The following is a 27287-nucleotide window of genomic DNA, read 5'->3' as shown; positions in this document are numbered from 1 at the left end:
TCCTTTCCAGTGGTGGTAGAAAAAAACATAATCCAGGGCAGCACTCAGTTTGATCCAGCCACACCAACAGCTATGTAATGCTGCTTCTCCTGGTGGAAAATGGAGATGCTGTGGGAAGTAGAGAATTGCAGCTACAGCACCTCTGGGCTTGGGTCTTAGGACCAACTTTTGGGAGGCTCGTTACAAGAGTTAAGAAACCAAAACAGACATGTATGAAGTGCTAAGTACTGTTCTCCTAACAGACTGCTGCTCAAGAGCCAGCCCCCACAGACACTACACAAGCCATTACTGGCAGTACCTGAGTTCTCCCTACTAAACAGCAAGCTTGCCTTGTACAAGACAATAACCTTGCCTTGCTTCTGCCAGCCTCAAGGCAGCTCTGTGCACCCCATGACCAGGTGATCCCACGTGCTCAGGGCTTACCTTCACCGGGAAGTAGTAGGAGCGGAAACTGAGATGGTCCCGCCCACAGAGAGGAGGGTGCTCAGACCGTAAGTGCATTTCCACATGCTGGAAGAAGTCGTGATCCTGGGGAGGTAAAGGATTGACAAGAGAACAGTTTGGTACACATCAGTGCTACTAGCAAGGCAAGACAGCATCCATTAGAAGGTGCTCCTGCACTGACTGAAACACTGTCATTACATAGCCATTTGGGGGGGTTTGACAAGATGATCTTTTAACATCCCTTCCAATCCAAACCATTCTGTGGTTCCACGAGTAACAGACTCTGCCAGAGCAGCCCTGCACATGGCAGCCAAAGTCACAGCTACCCCCTCATCACTTCCACCTGGAAAGCACCCACAGCAGAGTTAAGCAGCCACCCTGGTCAGGATCAGCCTCCCAGGAAATGAGGCACAGAGCAGCTGTGCAGCATAGAGCTGCAACTCCAACAAAAATGTCTTGCCATCCACTGCTCCAAGAGACCACAGCAAAAAGAGAACAGAGTACCATCCTCAGGACTTGAACCATCACTGCCTCATCAACAGTTTAGAGGCTACACAATGCATGCCAAAGGACTCCTCCCGCCTCAGACACTGAATAACCCAAAGCTCCTTGAAAGCACAGAGAGAGAACAGGGCAAAAAGGAGTGCTCTCAACTCCTTATAGAACCTATGCAGAACTCAACAAACTCATTCTCTTCCCTTCTTCAGTGGAGCCACAGGCTCTCCTGTAGCTCAGGTTTTCAGCCACTGTGGAGCCCTCCAGGGAATGCAGCACATTTAATATACTGGCTGTGGATGGGTGCACAAAAAGCAGCAAGACTGCAGCCTGATTCTTGGGCTTGCTTACCTCATGGGAAGTAAAAGGGACCAAGATTCCTATCCCCCCTGATAAGGTTGTATAAACAAGAGATTCAGAGCCTCCTGGAATCAGTGTAGTCTTCTGCAAGGAAAGCACCGTTTCTCCCACGTGATAATTCATAATCACTTCAGCCTGAAAGGCAAGCACAGAAGCATGTTTTTTCTTTAGCTTATATAAAAGCATCAAAGGGCTTGAGAGAGGAAAGCAGAATAAATTCAGCCAACTGCTAGTTCTGAAATGCCTTTCTAGAGAGGAAGTGCCTTCCACCTGTGACCAGATGGCAAAACTCAGCTGGACAAACGGATGCAAGTAATGAGAGAAAGCAAAAGAAAATGAGCTGCTTCCCTCAAACACACCAAATAGGCTTCAGCTGTGATTTCAGAAATTTGGCTTGCAGCAACAGTGAAAACAGATCGCCCACAGCACAGCAGACAGCGTAGAAGCAGAACTGCCAATACGTCTCCTGGACAACACTGCAAAGGCCTTCACAGAAAAGCAGTGCTTTCTTATCCTGCAATAACCATGTGCTTCTCACAAAGTACTACCTTCTGTGATGCTCCATTAAGCAGGCCCCTGTCCCAGAGAGCTTTGTTGCCTGTGGGATCCTCATCTACCTCATCATTGGTGTTGGGAGGCAATCTCACCTGTGTTGAAAGAGGAAGGAAGAATCAACAAGCTGCAGAGAAGCAGCACATTCTCTCTGGAGACCCCTTGTGCCATCTGAAAGGCTGCCTTTGGGGACTCTGCAAGAACCACTTTATACTTAGAGCAGAATCATCCAGGTGCCTCTCCAAAACAGCCTTCACAGTTATATGACAACTGTGGTATCAAGACCAATAACCCATCACCCAGAAACACAGGCAAGGCCTCACAACCAGCCTCTGCCTGGCCTGGCACTTGCAGATCACCCTGGGAGGTATGATCAAACCCATCTGAAGGTGGTTTCCACTAAGGAAACAGTTTGATGGATGTGGGGCAGGAAAACTGAAGAGGACTGATTTGTGTGTTTTGGCCAAATCCTGCAGGCGCAGCATCTGACATTTGCTGAACTCTGCACTCCACAGCACCCGAGCACGCTTCAGAAAGAGATCAAAGCTCTGCCAGAAAGACCATCTATTCTTTCCTCCTCCCTTGCTGAAATCTAGCCAAGTGGGGAAGTGCTGGCTGACAAAGCCAACTGTGAAGAGGAAGTGACAGAGAAAGCTCGATGCCAGCAATGAGGTTTAGTCAGAAAAAGTAAGAGTGATAACCCTTACTCAAGTTCTCATGGGCCCTTTCACAGCAACAATCTTCTTTTCAAGGTTTACTGACAGGAAGTTTTGAAGCAATATAAACACAAATTACTGGACACCTCTGAAATATGTTTATGACTTGCTGATGCTTTAACTTATTTGCTTCATTTAACAAACAGATAAACTGCAACCCACTATGACAGAGCCACCCCAGGAAAACAAGTCAGTGGTACAGGGCGTTGTCTCCAGCTAATGACAGATTTTCATTCTTTTAAGATAAATCATGGATGTTTTAAGGAAAAATATGTCCAAAAAGTCCCGACTTCAGCAAAGCACACTCACCACACAGATGTTACCAAACTTGTCTGCTCCAGCCACAGTGTCGTAATCCAGGAGTGTTGCTGTAGTGACCCACCGGGGGTAAGTGTCATCAGCAAAGATAATGAGCTGGTTCTCATTCCTTTTGTAACGCACCCAGATGAAACTCTCCTGAACATCTGAAACAATCACTCTGTGTCCAATGGTTTGGATCCCACAAATGTAGTTGGCAATGTGCTTTTGAGAGAGAAAGGACGAAACCTCAGTGCTTCAAACAGGGAAGTATAACCCTACCCCAGCTGAAACACTCTTTTTCCTCCGTGAACTGCAGCTCACTCCCCACTTCCCATCATTTCCTCCAAAAATACCCTCATTTCTGCCATACTACAGTCCCACTGTAAATACACCCTCAATACAGGGCAACCTAATATACACCACATGGCATTCACAGCCTTCTCTGTATGAACACTGTCCAGAGAACAAGTGCTGCTGGTGAGACCATGACTGGAGATGCCAGGACATCCCTACAAGCAGGCATTGCTTCCCTGTCTCCTCACTATCTGGTCATGGAAGGCTCAAGAAGGAAAGCTTTAATTTTTCATGTGAGTCATGTTTTAGGGAAAAAAAAAACTAACAAAACTAAAAAAAAAAACTAAAAAAAAAAAAAAAAAAGCTCCCCTGCAAGTTCCCAGTCTGTCTGTTTTGTTCAGTAATGAGCTACTGGCACAGGTTCTGCAGTTTGCACAAGAGAAGGAGGAGCAGGCAGAGGGGCAGCACAACAGTCCAGTCTAGTCCAGCAGTCCTCTGGATAGATGCACCCAGCAAGGCAAACACACAGCTCTGATGACCAAAAAGACACACTTGGGCTTGAGTAGCAGCTAAACCCCGTGTTTCACTCTAGCTGCAAAGACTATTCCAAATGGACAGCTCTGGTCAGGAACAGAGGGCAGTACCTTATTCTCACATTTCCGAAGCAGTTTCTTCTTGCCCAGGTCATACACACGCAGGAGCTTCCCAACTCCAATTAAGACTCGGCCTTGGAATGGAGCAATGGCTGCAGGGACCTCCTCCACAGGGGTCTAGAGAGGGAAGAGGAAAATTGTGAAATCCTCATCATTAAGAGAGCTAACCTTACATAAACCTTCAGACCAGATTCAGCTAATAGTATGGCTGAAGTTCACTGGCCTGTACCAAGGCTTCCAATGTAAAAGGTTAATAACAATCTTTTTCTACAGGGGAGGCAACAGGTCAGTCCCTCACTGGCCTTTTGACAGCAGCAGATGTCACACAGAGAGAGAGAGCCATGGGCACTCACACACTGCTGGCAGTGCACCCAAACTGAAGTACAGGACTGATGCAAGAACCTCATACTGGGCAGGCAGCAAAAAAAGACAAGGGTCTGGTTGCCTCAATTCTTAGTTTTGGTTTACATCCAACAGAAAAACTTCAGACTTCGCCTAAATCTACCCAGTCTGTTTTTAAAGCAAGGCATGAATGTAATCCAGCTATCTGAAACTGCCACCAAAGAAATTGTTAGATATGAACAACTGCAGCGTGTCCAAAATTTCAGTAACTCAGACAGGGTTACTGTCTGAAAAATCTCCCACTAATCAATCCAAAATGATCAGCCACAACAGAGAAGGAGAACATGTAAAGAGTTTCCAGTTACAGCATTCCTAGCTTGGCTACACTGGCTAAGAAAAGTTTATTTCACAATTCCAGCTCTGTCAACTTCCCAGTGGGTGTTCAGTGGCAGCAAAAAAGGCCATGGTCCAGGACAAAACCCACTCACTGCATCAGTACTCTAGGAAGTGAGTAAGCCACAACATTCCTTTCCATGTGTTCATCTGCTCAAATCTCAGCCATGCTGGAAGCATGTGGGAAGAACAGTAATTTTTCTGCTGAAACTTTTGCTGAAGCCCCTGAGACCTATCAAACAAGTTGGTCACTCATCATTTCTACATACAATCAAACAGCATCCAAGGAAGATGACAGTTCACAGCAGCTGCACATGGACAGCCAAGGACTGATAGTCTTAGCACCAGGGTTCAAGTAACCCAAGTATGAATTTGCTCCGTAAACAACTGCTTAAGCAGCTTTCTGAGCTCATATTCCAGAAAGCAAACAGAGCCATTTCCCTTCCCTCCCTAACAGGGGCATGAAAAACACTGCTCCTTTCCAATGTACCCAATCAGATGGGTAAAATTAGGACTCTTGCGAGATCTGTGTTCAATCCACAGCTCTGCAAAAGATGTACCAAATTATTTTGTAGGAGGCAGCTAATTTTCTCCAAGGCTGCTTCCAGTGTGTAACACAGCACGACAATCTTGCACAGGATGCACCAAGTACTGCAGTATTACTGCAGCACTCAGGCAAGTAAGAGCTACTCCCAACACTCAGCCTGGAAATGAGCCCATCACTCCCCTCACCTTGTGGAGAAACTCCAGCTTCTCACCACTATTCACCAGCTTGTATGTGTAGACAAACCCCCCAGCAACTGAGCGTGGGTTCAGAATCAGGTCCTTGGCGACTCCCACCAGCACGTACCACTCATCACCAGTGTTGGAGAAGCGGCACACGGCCACGCTGGAAAGGACAGGACACACCAGGACATCAGTGTCATCACCACACTAATGCTGCACACCCAGACTGGATCCCTGACAGCACAACCTGCACCTGCCCAGCAGAGATTTGAGAGTCCAACCCTTCAACACCGACATTGCCTTTTAAGAGGTCATTTTTCCTCCTTGTAGAAACGTTTAATGCAGATTTGTTCATTCTTCCACACTACACTCTCATGTGTGTTCCGTCACATATGCCCAAAGCATTTTATATTTTCACAATGCCCAGTGTTACTTTACATCTTCACAAGCTGGACACTGTCTAGGATGTGCAAAATTCTACTAGAAGCTATTTTTCAAAGGCTGTTCCCATTGGGACATATACAAATAACTTTCCTCATCTTCCAGTGTTATTTCCTGCTCAGTAAATAGCTCAGGCAGGTTGGAAATGGCAGGTCAGCCTTTTGAACTAACATGACCCAACTCTACTTCACCTGCTGAGGCACTTGCATTCTTCATGGTTATTTGTGTTGGTTTTCCCCTCCAGTCTAACACTTCCCTTTCCATTTAATCTATCCTCAGTTTATCTGGATGAGAAGGAAAAGTGAGAGATAACAGCACATTCTCTGCTTCCTAGCTCTCTTATCTGTCATTTACACCCCTGTGTTGTTCTTTAGGCACTGGGGTACAACAACCACATGTGGAGAACCACAAGTTCTTAATGCCACATGAGGACAAGATTAGGGTTAGAAGGGAAGGAAAGACAAGACAAATCACTTCTGGAATTTCAAGCCAGTCTCTTGATAATATGTTCCATTTGGATTTCAGCTCAGTAACTGATAAGCAAAAGGAAAAAAAAACCACCTAAGACTCATCACAAGCATGGACTCTTGCTGCATCTGGCAATGCTTCTTACCTGAAAGCAGCTTCATTCTGCTCCAGCTGAACGAGATCTAACGTATTTCCCTGGATGGGGTTCATCACTCTGATAACAGAGGCCCACTGACCATTCCCTGCCTTGGGAGCACCAAAGATGGACTCAGGAAGATTCTCGTTCAGAAAGGCTGCAGCCATCTCTGCAGCCAGCTCCCTCTCATCCTCACCTGCAGCCTCCACCATTTCCTATGGCATTAAAGGACAGGAGAAAAGAACAGCTCAGTGATTTTCTTTCCCAGTATGCTGATGCTCTGTATAGAATACAGCCTCCCTGTTTTGCCTAAGTCCAGGTATTCTGGGGAAAGGTACTGCCTGTGAAAACATAAAACCCATAAAGTCCCAAAACTTCCACCCAGCCTGAGCTTATACCCCAGGGAGCCTCTACAACTCAGAGCATGGCTGTGTCAGCTCTGCCCTGTCCCAGTGACAGTTGTCTGGGGAGCTGTTTCCCCAAATCAACAACTCTGTAAACAACCCACTGAAATGCAAGCATCCTCAACCAACCACAGAAACCCCACAGAACAGTGTTACACAAGCAAGACTGTCCTCCACTAGGCTGGTTCTTAAAATATGCCCTAACAACATGCAAAGGAACACTGGGAAGCGGTGCATTCTGCTGAAATTTGTGTTTTGAGGCAGATCTCCACTCCTCTTCCAGTCCCTGCATTCACACAGGGCAGAAAGCCTTGCAGGTAATGGCAGCTGGGAACTAATGAGGAGGGAGCACTTCCAGCTGCAGAAGCCCCCTCTGGGGAACAGATGGGTGTACCTGTCCCCCAGCCCAATTACCTCAGCCATTTGCTGCTTCCTCTGTGCCTTGGTGGCCTCAGTGTAAGCATTGTGGTCTGTCTCGATGATGATCAGGTTGTTGCTCTCTGGGTGAATGACAAATTTTCTGGGTGTGTACTGCAACGGGAAGGCAACCTGGTTGAAGACTGCTCCCAGCTTCTCCAGTGCCAAAATCCTGGGGGACAAAATGTGACATGTGTTAAACACAACCTAAAAACAACTGTCCAAGAGAACGAAACTGGAATGGAACTTTTTCTTTGTGAAGCTGGCTAGTGCTAGAGAGGAGATGCACCTTTCTCAGGCCAGACTAGCAAACAGCTCCAGAGAGCAGAGCAAAACTAACATCCTAAAATGGGAGCTCATGGTGTGAGACAGATGTGTGCTGCTGCACGAGGTCTTTGAGGGCTCTTGCTGTCCCAGGATGCGTTCTGACTGGTGCTGAAGCAAGCCTATCCAAAGAGGAACAAAGAGCACATGGAAGAAGGGAAATGCACATTTGGGGAACACATAATCTGAATCTAAATGTGACACTGACGTTGACATGTAATCAAATGCTCCTCAGAGGCACTTCAGTTAAAAAGAGTATGAAAAATGCAATGCCAGCTCTTTCTTCCTGTGACTTGCTAGCTGAAATGCCAGTTCTTCTGGCATTTGGTGTCTAAAAACCACAAGTCTTTCCAGAAAGAATGGCTCCTTTAAAAGCAATGAATGCTGCAATATTCCAGTGAGGACAGATATGAAAAAAGTGCCTGTTCAAGTGCATACAGCACAGCATCTGAATTTGTGGTCCATTATTTTCATTAATCTTTTTAGTATCTCAGCTGATCTTTAAAAAAAGGCAACAAACACATCCCTGTCATGCCTCTGGTTTCTGAGATCACGTGGTTCATTTCCTGCAAAGCAGCCAATTCAGATCACAAACCACAAGACACTAATACATAACAGGTCCACATTTACTAAAAGCTTCCCTCTCTCAGCATCAGAGAATTGAAGAGTAACTTGAATTACACTTATTTTAAAAAGCTAAAAAATACAAAGCTGAGAAGCACACCCCACTTATTTTTAACAGCTGTACCTTAATTGGTCTGTTTTCTGAAATCCATCCAAGTGTTTCCACCAAATCATTATCCATAATAAAAAAATTTTTTTGAAGTAATTTTACCTCTTTCCTTCTGAGCGTCAGGTGTAATTCACCACTTCACCTGTGTGGCATCCCAGCCCACAAGCATTTGTGTCTCCCCTCGGATGCTTACCTCAATGTGTTTGTGGAGATGGCCACAATGCCCTCAGGACACTGCTCAGAAGCAAAACCAGATGCAAACTCCAGTGTCTCATAAGACAGGGGAGTCAGGTGGAAGCGTGATTGATAGGAATAACTAAGCCAGGAACGGCTTGACATGGCCAGCACCTGGGAAAGACAGGCAGCAAATTTATTAGGTCTGGGAATGGAAGCAAGCTCACTTTATACAACAGGAATGCATGTATAGTGCCCAATTCTTCCCTTCTGGAACGACTGAACTTTTGTGGGTGGACTCCACCCAGCTCAGAGAACACCTGAAGAGACACTCCTTACTTTCAGCTTTCTCTGGAAATTGCATATGGCATGAAAAGGAACTTTAAAGCACTATCAAGATAACAAATATTCCAACTGAGGTGCACTGACACCACTGTAAAAGCCAAGATCTTCTACTACTACCTATAAAAGCCAAGACCAACAATACTCTCATATCCCCTTCTTTTTTGATCGCTTGTTCTAATGGGAACAGGTCTTCTAAAATAAATATTTACTGCTTTGTCATAATCCAAGTGCTATAGCACTCTTAGTGAAATTTACTAAAAATCATCACTAGCCTAAATCAAATTATGAGAAAAAATGAAGCAGATTGACTTCCAAACTTCTCAGCTTTATACATCTTGCTAAATGAGTCTAAGTGCAACCTTAGCTTTTGCCTGAGTGACAATACCTGATCTCAAAGGAGAGCTTATTCTCAGTTACTCTCCAGGTATTCTCTGCTAGAGCTGCAAAGCTCCTCATCTCCAAGCTGGCAGAAGCAAGTTGAAGAGGTTCACCCAGTGCACCTTAACACTACAGCTGAGCTCAAATTCCCAGATCCAGCTCCCTACGCTGAACAGCAATATTTCTCAACTCTGAAGGTGTCATCCAAAAATGAGTCAAGCAGGGGGTGGCTGATTTCCCCAGTGCCAAATCAGAAGGGCTGGAAATGGCACTTCTGATAAAACACATTCTTCCTTCTATGCCAAATCCTGCAGATATTTTCCTTGAACCATCTATGGCAGTTGTCCAGCCCTTGGCTGAGCTATTCTCAACATGCAAGGACAAAACCATTCACTGCATCAAGCATTCAAGGATAAGTTTTCTGCACAGAGCTCTCTCCATCTCTCTGCACTACAGCCGGCAAAATGTGTCTCTAAGCCCAAGAACCTGCTCAGACCTCTCCAAGCACACTGTAAACACAGCCTAAGGGTCAGTTGAATCCTAGTTCAGAGAAGGCAGGGCAGCACTACATAGCAGAAAGGGAGTAAGAAAAAGGCTGTTTGTGAAAGAACAAGCTGTGAGCCAGGCAGCTCTATAATGAAGTCATTCTCCTTCCCACCCTTACCCAGAGGGTCCTGCTGTGCTGCAGGGATGCTTCTGCACCCTGCCCACCCATAAGAAAATCTGGCATGTGGTGCTTGGGGAGTAGATTGGCACCCCTGCAAGAGCTCGCCGCCCTTACCGCCTCCTGGCCTTGCATTCGGACACGGAAGAGTTTGACGGGCCGGGAGCCGAGGTATCTGGTCCTGGTGTCAGACAGATCGCCAGTGACAGGGTCCAGGACGGTCCGCAGCAGCACACCGTTCTTGGCAGCAGCAAAACAACAGGATCCAGGTTGAAGGTAAGAAGTAACTTACTATGTGCATAATTCAAAACAACTGAGAGGCAGTTTCTGAAGAATTAGCTGTTTGTTTTCCTAGCTGTTGGTACAACTCGCCCCTACAGCCACACTTTTAATAGCAAAGAAAGCACAGTCCTGTACAGTTCTACAGGGCAGAAAGGACTGTCTCCAAAATAAAACACAGACTGAGGACTTAAGTATATCACACAAGCCATAAAAACCTGAGGGTGAATTCCAGATCACCATCCCTCTTGGTACAAAGGATTTACCCAAAAACTCACACTCCTCAAAGAGAGATTGCATTCTGAGATCAAACTTAAGGCATGTGGAAGAACCTAAACTGTGATGATTATTTTTATCACATGTTGAATTGTCAAAACAACATTGTTTTGTCAAAGATTAGAGAATCTGTATTGTGTGTAACAAAAAGCTGTAAAACAGCAAAGTTATTAGAGCAGAGCCTCTGCTTGTGGGCAGTTACTTGTTTGACACTCTGCCCTACAGGCAGTTTTTAAAGAGCTGCTCAACATTCCACCCAGAAATATTTCTTAAAATATGCTTCCTTCTTGAATGGAAAAAGCACAGTCTGTCCTACATAAAATCTGGTATAATACACTGTCTTTTGACTAGTTTTTAGTCTAAAAATGTACAGGGAAACTCACACCTCTATGAAGTCAAACAGTGAATTCCCCAGTCAGGGCTGTCAAACACATTGTAACAAAGAGGGAAGCCAGCCTTTCTGTTGCACTGCATGATGGCTATTTTAACAATTCACTTTCAAGCAAAAGTTCCTCAAGACACGCCTCCCAGAACCAGGCAAGAACCCCTCACCTGGAGTCCAATGTTCAGGTACAGAAAGCCAATGGAGCCCCTCTCTCCCAGCTCATCCTGCTTCTCTGTGCCACCCATCTCCACGATGCACAGCGACTCGGGCTGTGCAGGCAGTGCCTGCATACTCAGGGGCTGTAAACAATCCTGGGGGAAACAGGACAGAGAGACAACACCAGTCAGCAAGGTTTGGCACGGCAAGACAGGATTCAAGCTCCACCTAAGGAACTTAAAGATGCCCTTTTAGATCTTCCACAAAGAAGTATTCATGGAAAAAAAGAAAAAAGAAGTTATAACAGATGCTGGCTCTATGCATTTTGGCAAGGAGGAGTGGTAGTTGCCTGGCCTTTAGAGAAGATAAACTGGATCCTTCCAAACTGTTCTAGCACCATTTGTCGCTATTTAGCATGGAGTGACCTAAGGAAAATTTAGGTTACTACAACTGGCCATGAAGACCTTATCTGTTGCAGGTAGACGAATGGTAAGTTTGGTTTGCTGCCAACTTGCCTGCAGAATGAGTCTTTTAGTACAGGTACAAATAGGGAAACTCAAGAAAAAAATCCACCCAAAACAAAACAATGAAAGAAAATTATTTCGTGACTCATCAGCTGAACCTCCAAAGGCATAAGTGATTCTCAATAAAACCAGAGTATCTGTTAGAGGGAAGGATCAAGGGCCATGCTTCCTGCCAACCAGCAGAGAAAAACCATGCAATCTGTCCATTCCTGCTCACCCATCAGAATACGGAAAGACAGTCTGGATGGTTACAGTCTAACTCTGGAGGATCCTTCTGAACATTTTAAACCAATGAAAGGGTAAAACCAGAGCAGCTACTCACCGAAGGGTCAAGTGAAATAATTCTGACAGTGTTGTCCACCAGTCCAACAGCAAGGAACCGGGAACGCTGCTCCCCAGGGGGAACGTTGGCCAAGCTCATGCAAACGACGTCAGCCGACATCTCCTTTCTCTCGGTGTACTCGTTCAGCTGTCCTGACTGAGAGAGAAAAATGTAAGACTTACTAATTAGATACTTTGTTTTTAAACAATGCTTTGGATTTGTTATATAAACAATACCACAATTTTTAAACTATTTACTAACCCATACCTCACTCTTCCAAACTCATTCACAATATTAACACACATACCGGGTCCATCTCAAAGTAAACCAGTTCTCCTCCAGTCAGTGCTATCACTACTTGTCTTTGGTTCACAGCACATTTTACAATGGTTTTCTTCCCTGGTGTCTTCCATTCATTTACTCTTTTATCTGCTCGGATGTGCCGGATCCCATCTGGATAAACCTGAAGAAAAAAAAATGCCACATCAATTCTGTATTTACCATCTCTTCACAACTCCCCTTTCACTGGTGGTTCTGGCTCAGCAGCTGCCAAAGGTAAGAACCACTCCTGGCAGCCAGTGATCTGAACTATGCACCAGGCTGAACCAGCAGGACAATACTTGCCAGCTGGGAGAACTGCATTTTTCAACCACAGCAAGGAACTACTGAAGGAGATTATAACCATTTTGAACTTGTCCAGTTTCACTTAGCAAGATATAAAAAGGGAAAGGCTGAATCAGCATCATTATCTGTCAACCCACACCTTTAGACATGTGTTGCATTACTGCAGAAATCACAACTGTGCAGCCAGCTGAGAGTGGCAGACAGCAGACATGTAAGTAACAGCTTTCCATTACCTGTACCAAAGCATCATCACCAAGAAGAGAGCAGGACAAGGTTGGTGTAGTGCCCAGGAATCCAGAGTCAGTCACTTCTTCTACAGTCTCTCCGATAGACAGCACCAGTGTGGCATTTACGAAGGACACAATAATGTAGGCATCAAATTCATCTGGTCAAGGGAGACAAGGAAAAAAAAAGAGTGCTGATTTAATAAATGCAAGGCTTCCCAACACCATCAGCAGTCAAATGTCTAGCAGTTACTCTTCAGCAGAATTCCTGCGATAATTGCAGCTGCTGACAGTATTGCACAAGTTCGCTCTAGGACACGCTGTCCAAAAGCCAGCCACTGCCGGACACCAAACAATGCAGCACCGAGCCAGGGATCAAACCATGATCCAGATCCACAGTCAATTCATAATACTCTGGATTCTGGCAGGCACGATTCTTGTACTTTTTTTTCAAAGAATGCTCAAGTTCTTGAAGTCTTTAAGACAGTTGTTCCCCCTCACCCAAAGAGCTGAATCCAGATTTAATACCCAACAAAGTCAAACTAAATACATATTCCAAAAATCTGAACATAAGGAATCTATCTGCAGAAACCACACCACAGATGTTGCACACAGGAGGTTGCAGGACCACAGTCTCTATCTAGCAGCCACACAATAAAAGGCTGCAGAGAACAATTAGGGTGCATTGCAGCAGAATTCAGGGTTAAACCTGCTTTACTGTTCTCCAGAAGCTCAACTGGCTTCCATTCACACTGTGAGAGTCTCCTGGGATAAGAAACAATTACATTTTTAAGATAGTTGCAATACTGTCATTTATCCCAATAGAAGTAAAGGTCAGTGTTTACTCTATTATCTCCAGTACTGGCTTCTCCCAAGGGGGACAGCGTGGGAGACTCCTGTAGCTTGGACATGGAGGAGCTATGCTAATCAAAATAATCTTAGGGAAACTTTGTGGGAAATGAGGGTAGTAGGACTGGGTAAAGCAAAAATCCCAGTTCATTGCTCTCTGCTTTCACTCTGCAGAAAGCAATAGGTCTTAAGAGGGGAAGAGGACAATCTCATTAACAGAGAATAACAAAAGCAACAGAAACAATGAAGTCTATTGGGAAATGGAGCCAGGAGCCTTGGAAGAGAAATAAGATTGCCTCAGAGAAGCAACTCCACTTCTACTGCTGTTGTCATGCAGCTGCTATTTCTTAAAAAGAAAATTCCTCATTTTAACCTAACTCAGACTTGGGCACCAAAGTGTACCCAGTGGAGGTGAAGGCATAAGAGCTGTCAGTTTCTGCCCTTGAAAAGAGATTCTCCATAATTTTCAAACATAGAAGACATGGAGAAGTGGCTAATAAATTTAATAGAAAAGGAAAATAAAGGAGTCTCACTGGGATGGGAATAGGATGCCACAAAATACAATGCAACAGCTTAAAGAACCCGAGCTGGGTTAACCAAAACAAATGCTTCAAGAACTAATAATCCTCTTCTTATCCACCCTGTTTAGATGGAAGCATTGCCAAACCTGCTGTGTCACGTTTATAACAAAAAGTTCTTACATACAGTTGAAAATATGCAAGTGAAAAATTAAAAAAAAAACATCATTCTTCTCTGCAACATCTGGTACACAGACCACAGCTCTGATCAAACTGAAGAGTTCTGTGTAACTAAAGCAATTTCAACAGAAGTCTGCGGCATAAACTCTGTTACTACTCTATTAACTGCTCACAGCCTATAACCTCCAACAACTCCAAAATTCTACAAAGAGGAACTGGTCCATTTGGGGAAATGAGAAAGCAAGAACTGAATCTGCAGAGAGAACTCCATCAGTAACACCAATGACTTGAATGCTTGGCTAAACAGGAGAATTCCTCCAACATTAACAGCAGATTATAAGAGTTCAGCAAGACACACTGCTTATTTTCTACACAGCAGCTTCTCCCACGGACTTGCACAGATTTTTCAACACCAGAAGTCTACAAGAATTCCTCGATCATGGAGTTTCTAGCAGTTCACAGACTAAGCATCTGATTCATAAATATCCCATAGACAGGATGTTCTAAGAATTTCATTTCAAAGACCACTGTTGCTTTCCAAATTACTTCAGAGCTGCTGCCTTCCTCCCTGGGGGCTGTCAATTCTCATGATAAACCACTGTGTCCCAGCTGGAGGTTTAAGCATGTGATTTGGTATAGGACAAAGAACTCCCATTTGAAAACAAAACAGATTCCCTTAGTCCTATCTAAACAAAAACTCATTCCTACCTCTTAATACTTTTTTAGCTCTTTCTTTCTATTGGCTTACATTTATATTAGAGCATGCCTTTATGTCAATAATAGTGACAAGTGCATTTTTGCTTGAAGTCTGTTTTGCTTAATGACTCTCTGCTGGAGCTTTTGAAATAAAAGGTTCGATTTACCAGAATTAAGTCAGTGAATAAGACACATTCATCTAGGTTCAAACAATACATTTTTGGTTTAGAAAATATAGCAGTCTAGTCGAAATTAAGAAGACTAAATCCCTAGGGCACACTGAGAAGTGTTCTCAGTTAGAAAAATAAAAGATCAACAGATTTTAATATGAAAAGATGTCTCAACAATCCCAAGCAAAACATCAGGCTCCCCAGAGTTTTGAACAGATAGACATCATTTTGTATGCAGACACAAGACTTCAGAGATGCTTATTACTGTACTAATTGCACCAGTCAGCTCCTTTCAGTGAGTAACAGAGACATTTTAATGACTCTGAAGAGCCACAGCTGGACTCGTTCTCCTACACATGCATTACAAGTTTTCTGCATCTTCATGCAAACATCACAACCAGTTATAAAAACATGACATTTCAGTCCATGAACTCTACACTACTGTGCTTTTTATTACTTATCATGGATTCAGTTTGAGCTAGTCCATGAGAATTCCATTCTTATATGCCAGTCCAGTCCGGACAGTTTTCTCACACTGCAGCATCTGAAATTGCACTGATACAAATACAGTCACCACGAGCTCAGAGGAGTTCAGTGAGCAAACTGGTGAGCAGTGTCAGAGCTCAGGATCACTCTCAGTTAACAGACTCTGAGGGGATGACAGCACATTTTCCTGTCTGGGCTTCTGTTTACTACAGCGTGGCAACTCTGCAGCGCTGACTCACTGCACACTGCTCCTCCAGCAAGAGTGCCAGGTAGGGAATGCTGGCTCTTAGCTCCCATCTGTCAACACAGCAGAGCACACACCTACACCCACAGATCATTCAACTGGAATGGTTTGGTGCAAATCCTACCCACTTCTGTCTCACAGGCAGACGAATCCCATAACCACAGGACATTCCCATGCCAACAATACCTACAACTGCTCCAAGCACACTTGATCTTTTTCTCTTGGAGGTCTGTACAAAGCAGCTGGAAGCCTAATCTTGGTCTACAAGAGAGCTGAAAATACCCCAAAAACACACACATCCAATTTTAGCAAGAACTGACTGTCCCACAGAGACACAGCTGATTGTTTAGCTTCCCAAGGACTGCAAGATGGACTGGGATCTGCTTTCTACTCCTCAGCTACTCAACTTCAAAGGCAACAATCTTAAACTACACACCGGTTTCTAGAATTTGTTTAGTGAACTGCTTAGCATCAATGCAGCCCCATGCTGTTGGGATTCTCTGTGGTTAACCTGTGGTACTGTACAGTAGCCCCTAGCAGTAGGTACACACCTGTGGTGATCAGCACCTCCACCACCAGCCACCTGTGGAAGAAAAAAAAAGGCTTGGTATTGGTAGTGAGTATCACCACGTACCAGCCAAGGTTAGTATTTGCTTTGAAGACTGCAGACCTGGGTGTTTCTTACAGAGGCCTTGCAGCACACACTGCAACATCAAGGGAGAGCTGGGCAACCCCACGCTGCCAAGTGTGCCCTCAAGGGCACTTTAAAGATTTCATACATGTTTGAAAATGTTCTGGACTCTTTTTGACCAAAACCTACTAAAATAATTTCTGAATTCCAAGAATTGGAACTTGGAAATCAGTTTCACAGAACTATAAAATGTATTCAGTGAGTAGTACAGCTTAACAACTACAGATTCCAGCCTTTCTGAATCATGGAGATGATCATGCTGACACCTGGAAAATTTGGAAGGTGGAAAGAAGAGAAGGCAATGAGACTGGTCCTGCTTCCTGCAGATCATCAATGGTCCTTCGCCTCCTGAAAAGTCAAAGTCTTCTTCTGGAACCCCAAGAGAAAAGATTTTAAAACCGTAAGGTGATGTCAGAAGCCTCCAGTCCTCAGAGGGAGGAAATCTTAGCAACTTCTTTTCCAGAATGCTGGAGAAAAGGTTTCTAACAAACTAGAATGCTTCTTTTCAGAAAACCATGTATTTTTTAATATGAACTGGGAAAATACTTTTCTTTTGACCCTTTTACTTCTCGAGGACACGAAGACACTTTATGTTTAAAGTTCCTCCTTTATTGTTTAGACAATACACGAATTTCAGGACATGAGCACAGGAATTCATGGCAGGTCTCACAGGGCAAGGTACATCTCACTGCAGGATTTGAAATTCCCACAGGGTTACTGGTTCCCTGAAGACACTATTCTGCTGAAATACAAGGTATCATGTCACCATAGTAGGCTAAGGCCTCTATTGCAACAATCTGACCTTTCTACATCCCCTGCATAAACCTAGGAAGTCTCTGTGAGAGTTAAAGAAAGCACTGCTTGGGAAATAATCCCTGACACTGCCAGCACCCAGAACTGATTCCCTACAAGCTTTTTAGGTGTTTCTGTGCAATTCTGCTCTCACCATAAAGAGAAAGGCAGAAGGTACTACATTTCCTCTTGTACATTAGTAATAGCAAGGCTATTATTTCAGACCACGAAATTTAAAAAAACCCAACAACCAACCACACCCCCAAACCAGTATATTCTGCCAACCTGTAATTTTAATCTTTCTGGAATAACAAACCTTCTACACACTGCTGGCTTTTGAACAGAGGATATGTCCTAGTCCAGAGTGTTTTTTTCACAGATATGCACAGAAAGAAGTAATAAAATGCAAACACTGTTGCTGATTTATCATCTTTGTTTCATAATTTGTATCCCACTCTCTCACAAAGAGCTGATTACTGCAGTTGTCAACACACACATGAATAGTGAGTACAGTCCAACAACAAGAATAGCTGTTGCCTGCTGATGTTTGAACAAGAACTTATGGGCAAAAACTTATGGGAAGTGGGAATGCATGAGAGGTTCAGCAGCTTCAGGCTGCAAATGTACAGCTGACACAGCATACTGGGTGATGGATGCAGCTGCAGGCAGCTGCTTCTTTGTCAAAAGAAAGTGTGACAATACAAGAGGACCAGAGGGTGGGTGGCTTTTTAAGACAAGCAGGTGGCTGCTGACTCAAACCATAATTTCTGAGGATGGCACACAAGCATCAAGCAGCACCATTCCCATCTCATTGGACAGAAAACAACAACAAACATTATGACCTCCCTGTGCTTCAGGAAAATACTGCATACCTTCAACATGTCTCCTCACAGTCCATACAGCATTGGGGTTACCAGGCAGCTCTGAGACGGCCATTTCAGATACCTAAGAGTAAACAGGAAGAAGGTTCTTTTGCAAACAGATGTTTAGACTTTACTAGAATAAGCAATCAAACCACAAGCAGTTTTTAAAGCTTTCCCACAACTGAGCAGAAAAGCTAACAATTCCCAATTCTGATGCTCTCAGCCCATGCCAGATCTGCTACAGGGCAAAATATGGTCAGCAATGATATGGCAACATTATTGCTCTGGATGATCAGCTTTAAAACAAGGTCATCCACCCCCAGCAGAGATCACCAGCAGCTGGCAGACACCAGGAATGTTCCAGCTCAATACACTCAAGTATTAGAAGAAACAAAATGCAGGTTTTGTTGAAGTCAAGTAAACAAAAAGCCTTCGAGACTGTAAGAATAAACAATACAACCCTTCTAATACTCATAAAGCAAGAAAAAGTAGCTCTCCAGACCACAGCAAAGGAGAATCCCCTCATTTCAGCAACTTTGTTTCAAGGATTTCTTCACACTGCCCTCATCTCTCAGGTTTTTCTTCTAAAGTGCTGGAGGTCTTACCTCAAGTCCATGTCTTAAAACCCTCAGGGATGACCTGGGCCCCCGACCACAAGCCACATACAACTGGGGTGTGTCTTCATTGGCCAAATCTGCTATCTGTGTGGAGAAAAAGTGTCAAAATAACATCCATGGAACAAGAAAATAAAAAAAAGTAATTTAAAAAAATATATATCTCACACTTCTGCTTTAAGAATGTTTTTTCAAACACCAAAAGCTGTGGGGATGCCACGGACGTTGCAGCTGCTGCCCTGAATGTTAAGTGTTACCAAATCTCTTTGCAAACAGCTGGTCTGATGGTCAACACAGAAGCATCACAGAATCACTGGCTGACACCTGGTGTTCAGATATATATTTATTGCCACATAAATCAAATCTACCAGGCCAGGTACCAATCTCAGGCAGCTGTCTGAGAACTCTGCAGATTTGCTTCTCTATGAGTCTTTACCTGGAGCAGTATTTCTGGAAACCTGAAATAGCTTAGCTGGTGACTCCACTTACACATGTGCTAGACAGGAACTTGCTGATGGCAACATACCTGACAACACAGAATAGGAGACAAACTGTCCAACTCATCCACCAGCACCAGGTTCTTCAGAGGTCGAGGCTGAAAAAAGAATGTGTCTCCTTCCTCAAGAGGCATGGCAGAGGAAAACTCTGGCTCCTCATCATCATCCCCCAGGTGAGCTATCTGGTACAGGTAACTTGAGACAGAAAAAAGCGTGTCAGCATGTTCAGAGCAAGGCTCATGGAGCCTTCTTTAAGTAAGACTTGACCAGATATTCAGGTAGTGGAGAAGAAAGACATCCAACCCTACATTATTCAGTTATTAATATTTGGCTTTAAGGATTGTCTTCTGGGTTACAAAATATATTAAAAAAAAATCAGAGGCCTGCAAAGAAAAAAACCCCCAAAACTCACGAACAAGAAACCCCCCCACAACCTTCAGCTTCAGCCCTTCACATTCACAGCTGTCACTGGTAAGGTATCCCAGAGTTTCAGTATTTTGTTTACCCTTGAGCCTTTTAGATATTCCTGTGTTTAAGCCAAAGCAGCAACTGACAGCTGAGGCCAAAAGCAAGGCCAATGGCTAGGACTTCAACTCCACAGTTATCTATTTTATTGGAATACTCTCACCTTTTTAATCATACTAGTTTTAACCACATTCCCTATTCCAATTTATGAGCCCAATTAACACAACAATCAAATAAAACTTCAGATAAGGAAAAAAAAAACCACAACCAAAAAAATCCCACAGAAAGATAGACTGAGTTACTTCCTGGTTTTAATAAAGCCTGAATATGGCTTCCTCAATTCTGATTCAGTCCAGCAAACTGGCTGGGGCTCCCTCAGGTGGCTGACTGCAGATCCAGTCAGCAAAATCTCCATTCCTGTCAACTCCTCCCTCAGACACAGTTAAGCTGATCTTCAAAGGTGTACATGATCTTTTAGAGTATTTAGAAGACCAAACATGAATTAAGAGAAAGCCCTCAAGTACACATCTAGTAAGGAAAGGAACACAGCTACTAATAAGGAATCCTATTTACTTCTGAGTGGGCCATACACACACAAATTCAAAACTATTAAGCTAATTGAAAAGATAATTCATCAGATATGCGATGAACCCTACACAAACAGCAAGTGCTCAATTCTTCCAAAATCTGCTGCAACAGCAAGTAACCTTTTGTTCTCTGAACTTCATCATCTAATCTGAGTTCAAACAACAAGAAAATTCCCCCATTTATATAATCTAATCCAACTGTTCTTCTCAAGCCCTCTGAACAAAGCACTAATTTACCCATCAAATCAGAGGTGTTGTCTTTCCATGTACAGCAAGTTCAAGGGTCAGTCTGCAGGCCTGAACAGAACCACTCTGTTTCAGGGGAAAAACTCTGACGTAAAACTGTTTACTCACTGGTTTCCAAATTCAGATGCCACAAAGAGAAACCCTGTTTTCAGCACACACATGGCAGCAGCAACAGGAACAGTGTCAAAGTACTTCAGCCGAATCTCTGTTACCTGAAAGCGGATGAAGATGTGAATATGATGCTAAAGTATTGGAGCTCCACGTGTGTGATTTGGCAACAAACATCTGACTAGCTATTGTCTCCAAAAAAAGGAACAAGAACAGGCCAGGCTTAACACATCAGTAGTTTGGGGCACCAGATTATAAATCACACATCCAACAGACTATTTGAACACACAAGCCAGGCTGCCTGTTTTATTCCAAGACTTTCTGCCTTTTTTAACAGAGTCAATTTGGAAAATAAAAGCTGTAAAAACAGCAAGCTGCCTAAGAGAAAAGAAATTTGCTTCACTGAACACCACCAATTCTCCAGCATTAGAAAAACACCTGTCCTGAGCAAATTTCTAAATTTGATATGGTCACAACAGCTGTTGGTGAAACATCCAAGAACAATCTTCAGGCACTTGAACATCACAGAATCACAGAGTATTCTGAGTTGGAAGAGACTGACAAGGATTATCAAGTCCAACTCCTGGCTCTGCAGAGAGCAACCCCAAAAATCACACCGTGTCTGAGATCGTTGTCCAAACACTCCTTGAACTCTGGCAGGCTTGATGCCTGCTACACAATCACTCCGTGAACCAAATATGACATGTTTACATGGAAAATTAACATTCAACATTTACTCAAAAAACCCAACTAATCACACTGCAGCAGAGAACTTTTCAGAGCGGAATACTAAAACAAGCAGCAGCAAGCCACAGCAAGCCTGTTATTTCAACTCACAGTCCAGCTGTGCCAAGCTAGCTACCTCATCTTGCAAAAATATTGACTGCAGAATGTAAACACTCAATTAAGAGACTAGAAGGTACTTGCTGAAATCCAGGGAAGCTAAGTTCCAAAAATTAAGTTACTGAAATACTCTCCAGGAGGTTCATGGACCATGGTTTACATATTTTAAAAAAAGACCACCTCATGAACATTTAAAGTATGCTCAAGTGACTGCAGTTTAATCCTCAGAGGATTTTGCAAACCTTGCACCGTGTCTCTTTATGAGTAATACCCACAGTGGTGACCAGTGCTAACTGTATTACAAATCACATAAAGCATGTTCCCTTACACAGTTAAACTCACAAGAGTAAATACGTATCACCTTAGAGAAAGTAACCAAGAACTCCTCTCAATTAATGCTTCTGCATTCATGTGATGCTTACCATGTCTTCATCAGTCTCCAGAGTAATTTTGAAGATGTCTCCCTGCTCTGTCTGGGCCAGGAAGAAGAACATGGACTTGGTCTTATGTGTAGCAGAGCAGACAAAGATCATACCCCTCTCTGGGTCATCCAAGTCATTCTGTCAGGAAAGAGAGTGGAGGTCATTGGTGGAATTATCTGACAAGCACAGAGGTGATTACATTGACTGAAGTATTTCCATTTCACAGGTGCCTTAAGAGCTCACAGTATGTAAGAAGGTTTTTAACACAAAGCACATCCCTTTGTTATACCTGTAGTCCCCTTTGGTACATCTCTGCCCCAGAGGGAAATACAAATGTGGGACATTATGCCCAAGCATCATCCCTCATCCGTTGTACTTTCCTCTCCAGACAATTCTCACATCCAAGCCCAAAACACAGGAAAGGGCTGTAAGCCACACAGAGCTGGTTTTGAGCAGGTGTTCAAAGCACTGCATTCCTAATACCAAAGGGAGAGGAAGCAGCCTTAGATGCAACAGAGCAGCTGTTGAATTCACCTGCAGCTACAACTGCCACTGCTCAGCATCTCAAGTAATCCTATCTTGCACTGACAGTGCTGCCTGATCAGAGTCTTTGGAGTATCTCCAGTATAAATCTCAGAGAAGAGACATGAACCACACTCATCACTTCAGGCTATGCCCACCTCCATCCTCCCTCCCAGATAACACACAGCCAGCGAAGTAGATAAGCAAGTTTTTAACTCCTTTTTTTCTTACTTTAAAACCTTCCTGGTGCCCTTAACCCTGAAAGGCAAATTCCAAGCATTCATAATCTTAAAAAATTCTCACCCGTCTCCTGGGAATTGGGCATCTGATATCAGGCTGGTCACCAAAGTTTTTGTAAGTAATATAGTTTTCAGAACAGATCAGCACCCCGCTGGGGCCATCAGAACCACCAGGAACTGAAAGAAAGTTATTGGGAGAAAAGCCTTTACCATAGATCTGACTGGCTGTCTGCAGAACATTTAGTTTTCTTTAAAGCAACATTATTTCCAACACACTATATCACCCTGCATATATGAATCTGCTCTTATTGAAAAGACAAAAGATTGAGTACAGCTGCCTGTGCCACCATGAGAACAGGGCAGATGGAATCAGGGGATCTGGAAGAATGCAGTTTCTGACAAACTGCTTAGGTTTTATGGCTTTTACTGGCTTATTCTTGTCTAGAAAGCAATGACACACCCAAAATACCACATCAGCAACTTGTCAGACAAACACATCCCTTGGGTTTTTGGTATCTTTGCTTCTAGAAAAATCCACCAGACAAATATCATCTTTAGTTAATAGAAGCATTTCTAAAACCATACTTTGTGATCTCAGTGTAACAAATCATATCATCAGATTCAGCACAATACTTGGTCTCTGTCTGACAGCTGCCTACAGCAGATGCAACAGGGCAAGCAAACGAAGATGCTCTCCCAGCTCAGCACCTTCTGTGCTTGGAGAGGAACCTGCAGCTGTTTCCCTGGTTGAAAGTGTTTTACTGGCTTTGCATCCAACACCTCCAAGTGGGCTTTTATTCCACAGATTCATCTACTGGCTTTAGCAGATGGAAATCCATTAAAGAGAGTAAAACAGCACCTACACATTAACTATAGTCCTTTTGCTACCATCTGATTTCACAGCACTCTGAAACAGCAGCTGCTTCTATGAATACTTGTGTTATTTCCATGTGAACCACCCCTCATTACCTGACTGCAAGGTTACTTAATTAATTTATACTAATGACTAAGACTACAATTGAAACAACTCCTAAGGTGTAAAGAGTATTGACTGCATTTTCCTAGGGAATAGGAATCAAGCAGACCCATACAAAAACAACTCTGTGGGTGGTACCTGTTATGAGAAAGTTGCCATGCTCTTCCAGGGGCTCACTGTATTTCCTGACAACGTGGTTCAAACCCAAGTCCAATTCATAAAATGTCAATGTCTGCTGTGTGTTGGCTGCGGCTTCACCTGTTGGATCATTGTCTGCTTCCTAAAACAGAACACATCAAGGTGTCTTTGAAAAAAAGGATTAAAAGGAGGAGCAAAGCTGACACGTTGGGAAACAGTTTTGAGTAGCAACAGAATGGCAGCCAAAAGACTTGCTAGAAGCTGCACAAGAGAAGTTCAGACCAAGAAAACAGGCATATTTTCAGTTGAAAAGCAAAAATAATCAATCACCAAGACAGAAGAGACTTGCCCATCCTGGCTGAAGGCAAGACAGTAAGCCTGTAAAAAAAACTGTCCCAGACAGCAGAAGCAGCCAATGTTCCCCAGTGACAGATGAAGAACAGAATAGGAACAACAAAGGTCAAAATACAGCAAAGGGAGATGAAGTTCTTCTCACCTCATAATCCATTTCCAGACAAGCAAACATTGGGTTTTCAAACCCCACGTCCACTCCCACCACGTGGTAGACCAAGGTATTGGCCTTGTGGGCTTCCAGTGGGGAGGAAATGGTGAGTCGAGCAGCAGCATCTCTGTTCAGGATATACACCAGCTTCTGCTTTTCAATGGCACCTGCAAGAAAGGACAACAGCATGTGAAGCCCATTACTTGATAATCAAATCTGACCATACTTGCAGCCCAAAATCGAGTTGTAACTTGACAAGAGAACGTCAGCATTACTTCAGCTGAAGTTCACCACTAGTGTTGTCCTCTGTGCCACAAATTAACCTCGAATGTCTCATTTTAAATCTTTCAGATTGCAAGCACAAAATGACAAATTCAGCCCTTTAAAGACAAAGCCTGACCCTTTGAGCTACATTCACCTGGCCCAATATTCCGACTAAAATGGCTTAAGGCAGATCTACTTGCTCTTTTTATCACACAAGAGATGACAGACTGCATGAAGCCAAGACAAATGAAAAGAAGCATCCAGATGTTCTGCTCTTTAAAGACAGCTTGTACGACAACTTTTCTACAGAAATATTTTACTAAGAAAATGAATCCTGGCCTCACACACAGCATCCACAACTCAAAAAACACCACTCAAATATCAACATGAATGGCACAACCGCGACTGTGCTACTTTCTCACCCAGGAAAACCAGACATGCTAGAAAATAAGTATTATTTATTCCTTTTCCCAGTATACTGGTAAACTACCATTAGCACTGGACAGAACTGCCTTCAGTAACCTGAGAAAGCTCCATACATCTCATGCTAGATCTTACCAAAATAATTCTCCCAAGTGTCCTTCTACCTGTGAAGCCTGATCAGAAATGCATCTGGCTGTCTCCATGAGACATCTCAGAGAAGAGACATGAACTCAGAACATCATTTCAGGCCATGGGAACCGACTAGCTACACTGTAGCACTGACACCTGCAATCCCGTCCTCTCTCCCACACACCACACTTCAGGGCTCTGCAGACTGCTAAGCAAACTGGTCTCTTTCCAGCTTGTTTTGGCTCAGCATTACAATTGCTTTGTGCAATTCCACCAGCACCAAGGAACAATTCTGAATGCCTGTGTTCTCCTTGACATAGCTCACAGCCTAAAACAATTATAATTAATTATAATTCCAATTATACCTGGCAGAAACTTGCTCCAAAATAAATATCTACAAGACAAAAGACAAAAATAATAAGAACACAAGCTGCCAGAGAGACTTACTGATCATGACGGCGCGGCCCTTTGGGTCCACAGCCAAGTACTGGCCTGGAACGATTCTGCGACAGCCACTCTTGCCAAAGGTTTCCTGGTGGATCTTCTCAAAGACGTTCTTGGAGGGCTGGTACTCCAGGATGACGATGCGCCCCGAGTCGCTGCCCACCACAATGTAGTCTTTGGTGCCCCCCGTCAGCCTGAAGGCCATGAGGGACCGGATGACCCCAAACACCTCCACAGTCAGCAGCGTGTGAACCTTCCCTGTGTTGGGGTCAGGGCGCAGTAACTCCAGGATCTTGCCCCGGGAAACAACAATTTCTTGTTGTTTGGTTCCTGAAGAACCCAAAACAAGAACACAAGTCAGCAGCAGAACACACAACACACAACTTCAACAAGTGCTGCAAGGGAAGAAAGCTGAGCTTCCAAATGCCAATTTTTGGACTACCATGGAGAAATTCAAAGAAACTTATTCACCACAATATGTACCACCACTGTTTGAACATCTTTTAAGACATCAGAAAATTGGTCAGAATACTAAACTAAATCTATAGATAAAGTAGATTGATAAATAATCAAGCCAAACTTCTCTCAATCTTTCCACAAGCTACCAATACTCAAGTAACGCTCAAGAATAAATGATAATATACCAGCAAAAAGGCCCCACAGGTACCAAAGCAAACTGGTATCCAAAAAAGCCTCAAGCCAAGTCATGCAGAGGGAGGAGAAAATTACCTGAGAAATTGCCATGGATAGCAAAGCTAATGCCTGTGGCACGCTGCAAGGTTAGGTTGTACAGAAACATGTTGGCAATGGATTTGCTTCAGCTTATCGTAGCTCTGGTAATTCTGCAACAAGTAACACAAATAATTAACTTCTCAAAAGCAAAGCCTTTCATCCAGCAGAGAGAACCGCTGCCCTCCCATGTTGTGCAGGGATCACTTCACAGCAGAGCCCGACTGCCACCCCGCTATTTGGTATTTATTAGCGCAAAAGGCTCTCCCAATGTGTCCTGGACGCCGAGAGCCAGCTGAACTCCTTACTGCCGGGCGGCTGAGCAGGACTTCCAGTAATTACTGCTAATTAGCCACGGTTTTCGCTTTTCAGGAACCAAACGCAAAGAGGGAAGCCCTCCGGGACCCCCGCGCCGTTACACATCTCTGAGGCCGCCGTTTCATTGAACACGAGTGCAGCCACCCATAGCTGCCCAGGGCCGACTCCTCTCCCCGAGGCTGAGGCGCGAGGGAACCCCAGCACCAACCGGCCGGGGAAACCGGCCCGCAGCCTTGCCGAGTCCCCGGCAGGGCACGGAGCCGGCACCTCCCCGCGCTCTGCGGAACGCTCGCCCCGGGAACCGGCCACAGCTCAGTGCCCGGCCCGCAGTCACCCGGCACAGGCCCCGAGGGGTCCGCGACGCTCCCCCTCCACAAACCAGGGGCCCGTCCCTGGCGCGGAGCCGCCGCCGGGCGGGCAGAGCTGCGCTCACCGTGCGGATGGCGGCGGATGCTGCTCCGGCCTAGGCGGACGCGCAGCCAGCCTGCTCCGCCATCAGCGCCGCGCCTGCGCGCTGCCCTCCCGCGCCTTCTCCATGGGGCTTTCTCCGTGTCCGGCGCGCGCGCGCTCTGTGTGGCGAGAGAGGCTGCCTAAAGTGGTGCCTGAATGATCGCCGCTCTATGGCAGCAGCCGCCTGCACCAAGAACCCCCCAAAAAAAGCCCTCAGACGTCTCTTAGCATGGAAATCTGCAGGAGCGTTAGCTTCCCTCACTGCCGGGGGGAGCCGAGCGGTGCCAAGGCTCAGGCATCGCCTTTGATGGTCCCGCCGGGCTTCACGGCGTT

At 44.4% G+C, this 27287-nt stretch overlaps 1 protein-coding gene and 2 non-coding genes across 3 annotated transcripts in view; all 3 read right to left on the bottom strand.

The window, feature by feature from the left end:
- The window catches only part of SF3B3 (splicing factor 3b subunit 3), a 28592-nt gene extending 1503 nt beyond the window's left edge, over positions 1-27089 (bottom strand). The window contains exons 1-25 of the mRNA XM_009090679.4: positions 26938-27089; positions 26187-26299; positions 25461-25787; positions 24192-24364; positions 23696-23837; positions 22646-22758; positions 21821-21958; positions 20556-20659; positions 19179-19344; positions 18644-18739; positions 18048-18120; positions 12559-12710; positions 12009-12164; positions 11702-11857; positions 10867-11010; positions 9877-9999; positions 8392-8546; positions 7139-7313; positions 6330-6535; positions 5282-5438; positions 3806-3931; positions 2877-3089; positions 1848-1946; positions 1291-1434; positions 424-528 (exon numbers count right to left, since the gene is read on the bottom strand). Of these exons, the coding sequence (XP_009088927.1) occupies positions 424-528; positions 1291-1434; positions 1848-1946; positions 2877-3089; positions 3806-3931; positions 5282-5438; positions 6330-6535; positions 7139-7313; positions 8392-8546; positions 9877-9999; positions 10867-11010; positions 11702-11857; positions 12009-12164; positions 12559-12710; positions 18048-18120; positions 18644-18739; positions 19179-19344; positions 20556-20659; positions 21821-21958; positions 22646-22758; positions 23696-23837; positions 24192-24364; positions 25461-25787; positions 26187-26256 (3513 nt within the window). The 5' untranslated portion in view covers positions 26257-26299; positions 26938-27089. The remainder of the gene's footprint in view (positions 1-423; positions 529-1290; positions 1435-1847; positions 1947-2876; positions 3090-3805; positions 3932-5281; positions 5439-6329; positions 6536-7138; positions 7314-8391; positions 8547-9876; positions 10000-10866; positions 11011-11701; positions 11858-12008; positions 12165-12558; positions 12711-18047; positions 18121-18643; positions 18740-19178; positions 19345-20555; positions 20660-21820; positions 21959-22645; positions 22759-23695; positions 23838-24191; positions 24365-25460; positions 25788-26186; positions 26300-26937) is intronic.
- LOC115484081 (small nucleolar RNA SNORD111) lies at positions 22414-22493 on the bottom strand. The gene has a single exon (XR_003944813.1). It is a non-coding gene; the product is annotated as a small nucleolar RNA SNORD111 (small nucleolar RNA).
- Positions 25054-25135, bottom strand: LOC115484078 (small nucleolar RNA SNORD111). The gene has a single exon (XR_003944810.1). It is a non-coding gene; the product is annotated as a small nucleolar RNA SNORD111 (small nucleolar RNA).
- Positions 27090-27287: the final 198 nt, after the last annotated feature.

Source organism: Serinus canaria, chromosome 11 (genome assembly GCF_022539315.1).
Source record: "Serinus canaria isolate serCan28SL12 chromosome 11, serCan2020, whole genome shotgun sequence".
Taxonomy (NCBI): Eukaryota; Metazoa; Chordata; class Aves; order Passeriformes; family Fringillidae; genus Serinus; species Serinus canaria.
The sequence above is the reverse complement of the archived record's forward strand: the minus strand, read 5'-3'. Positions and strand labels throughout refer to the sequence as shown.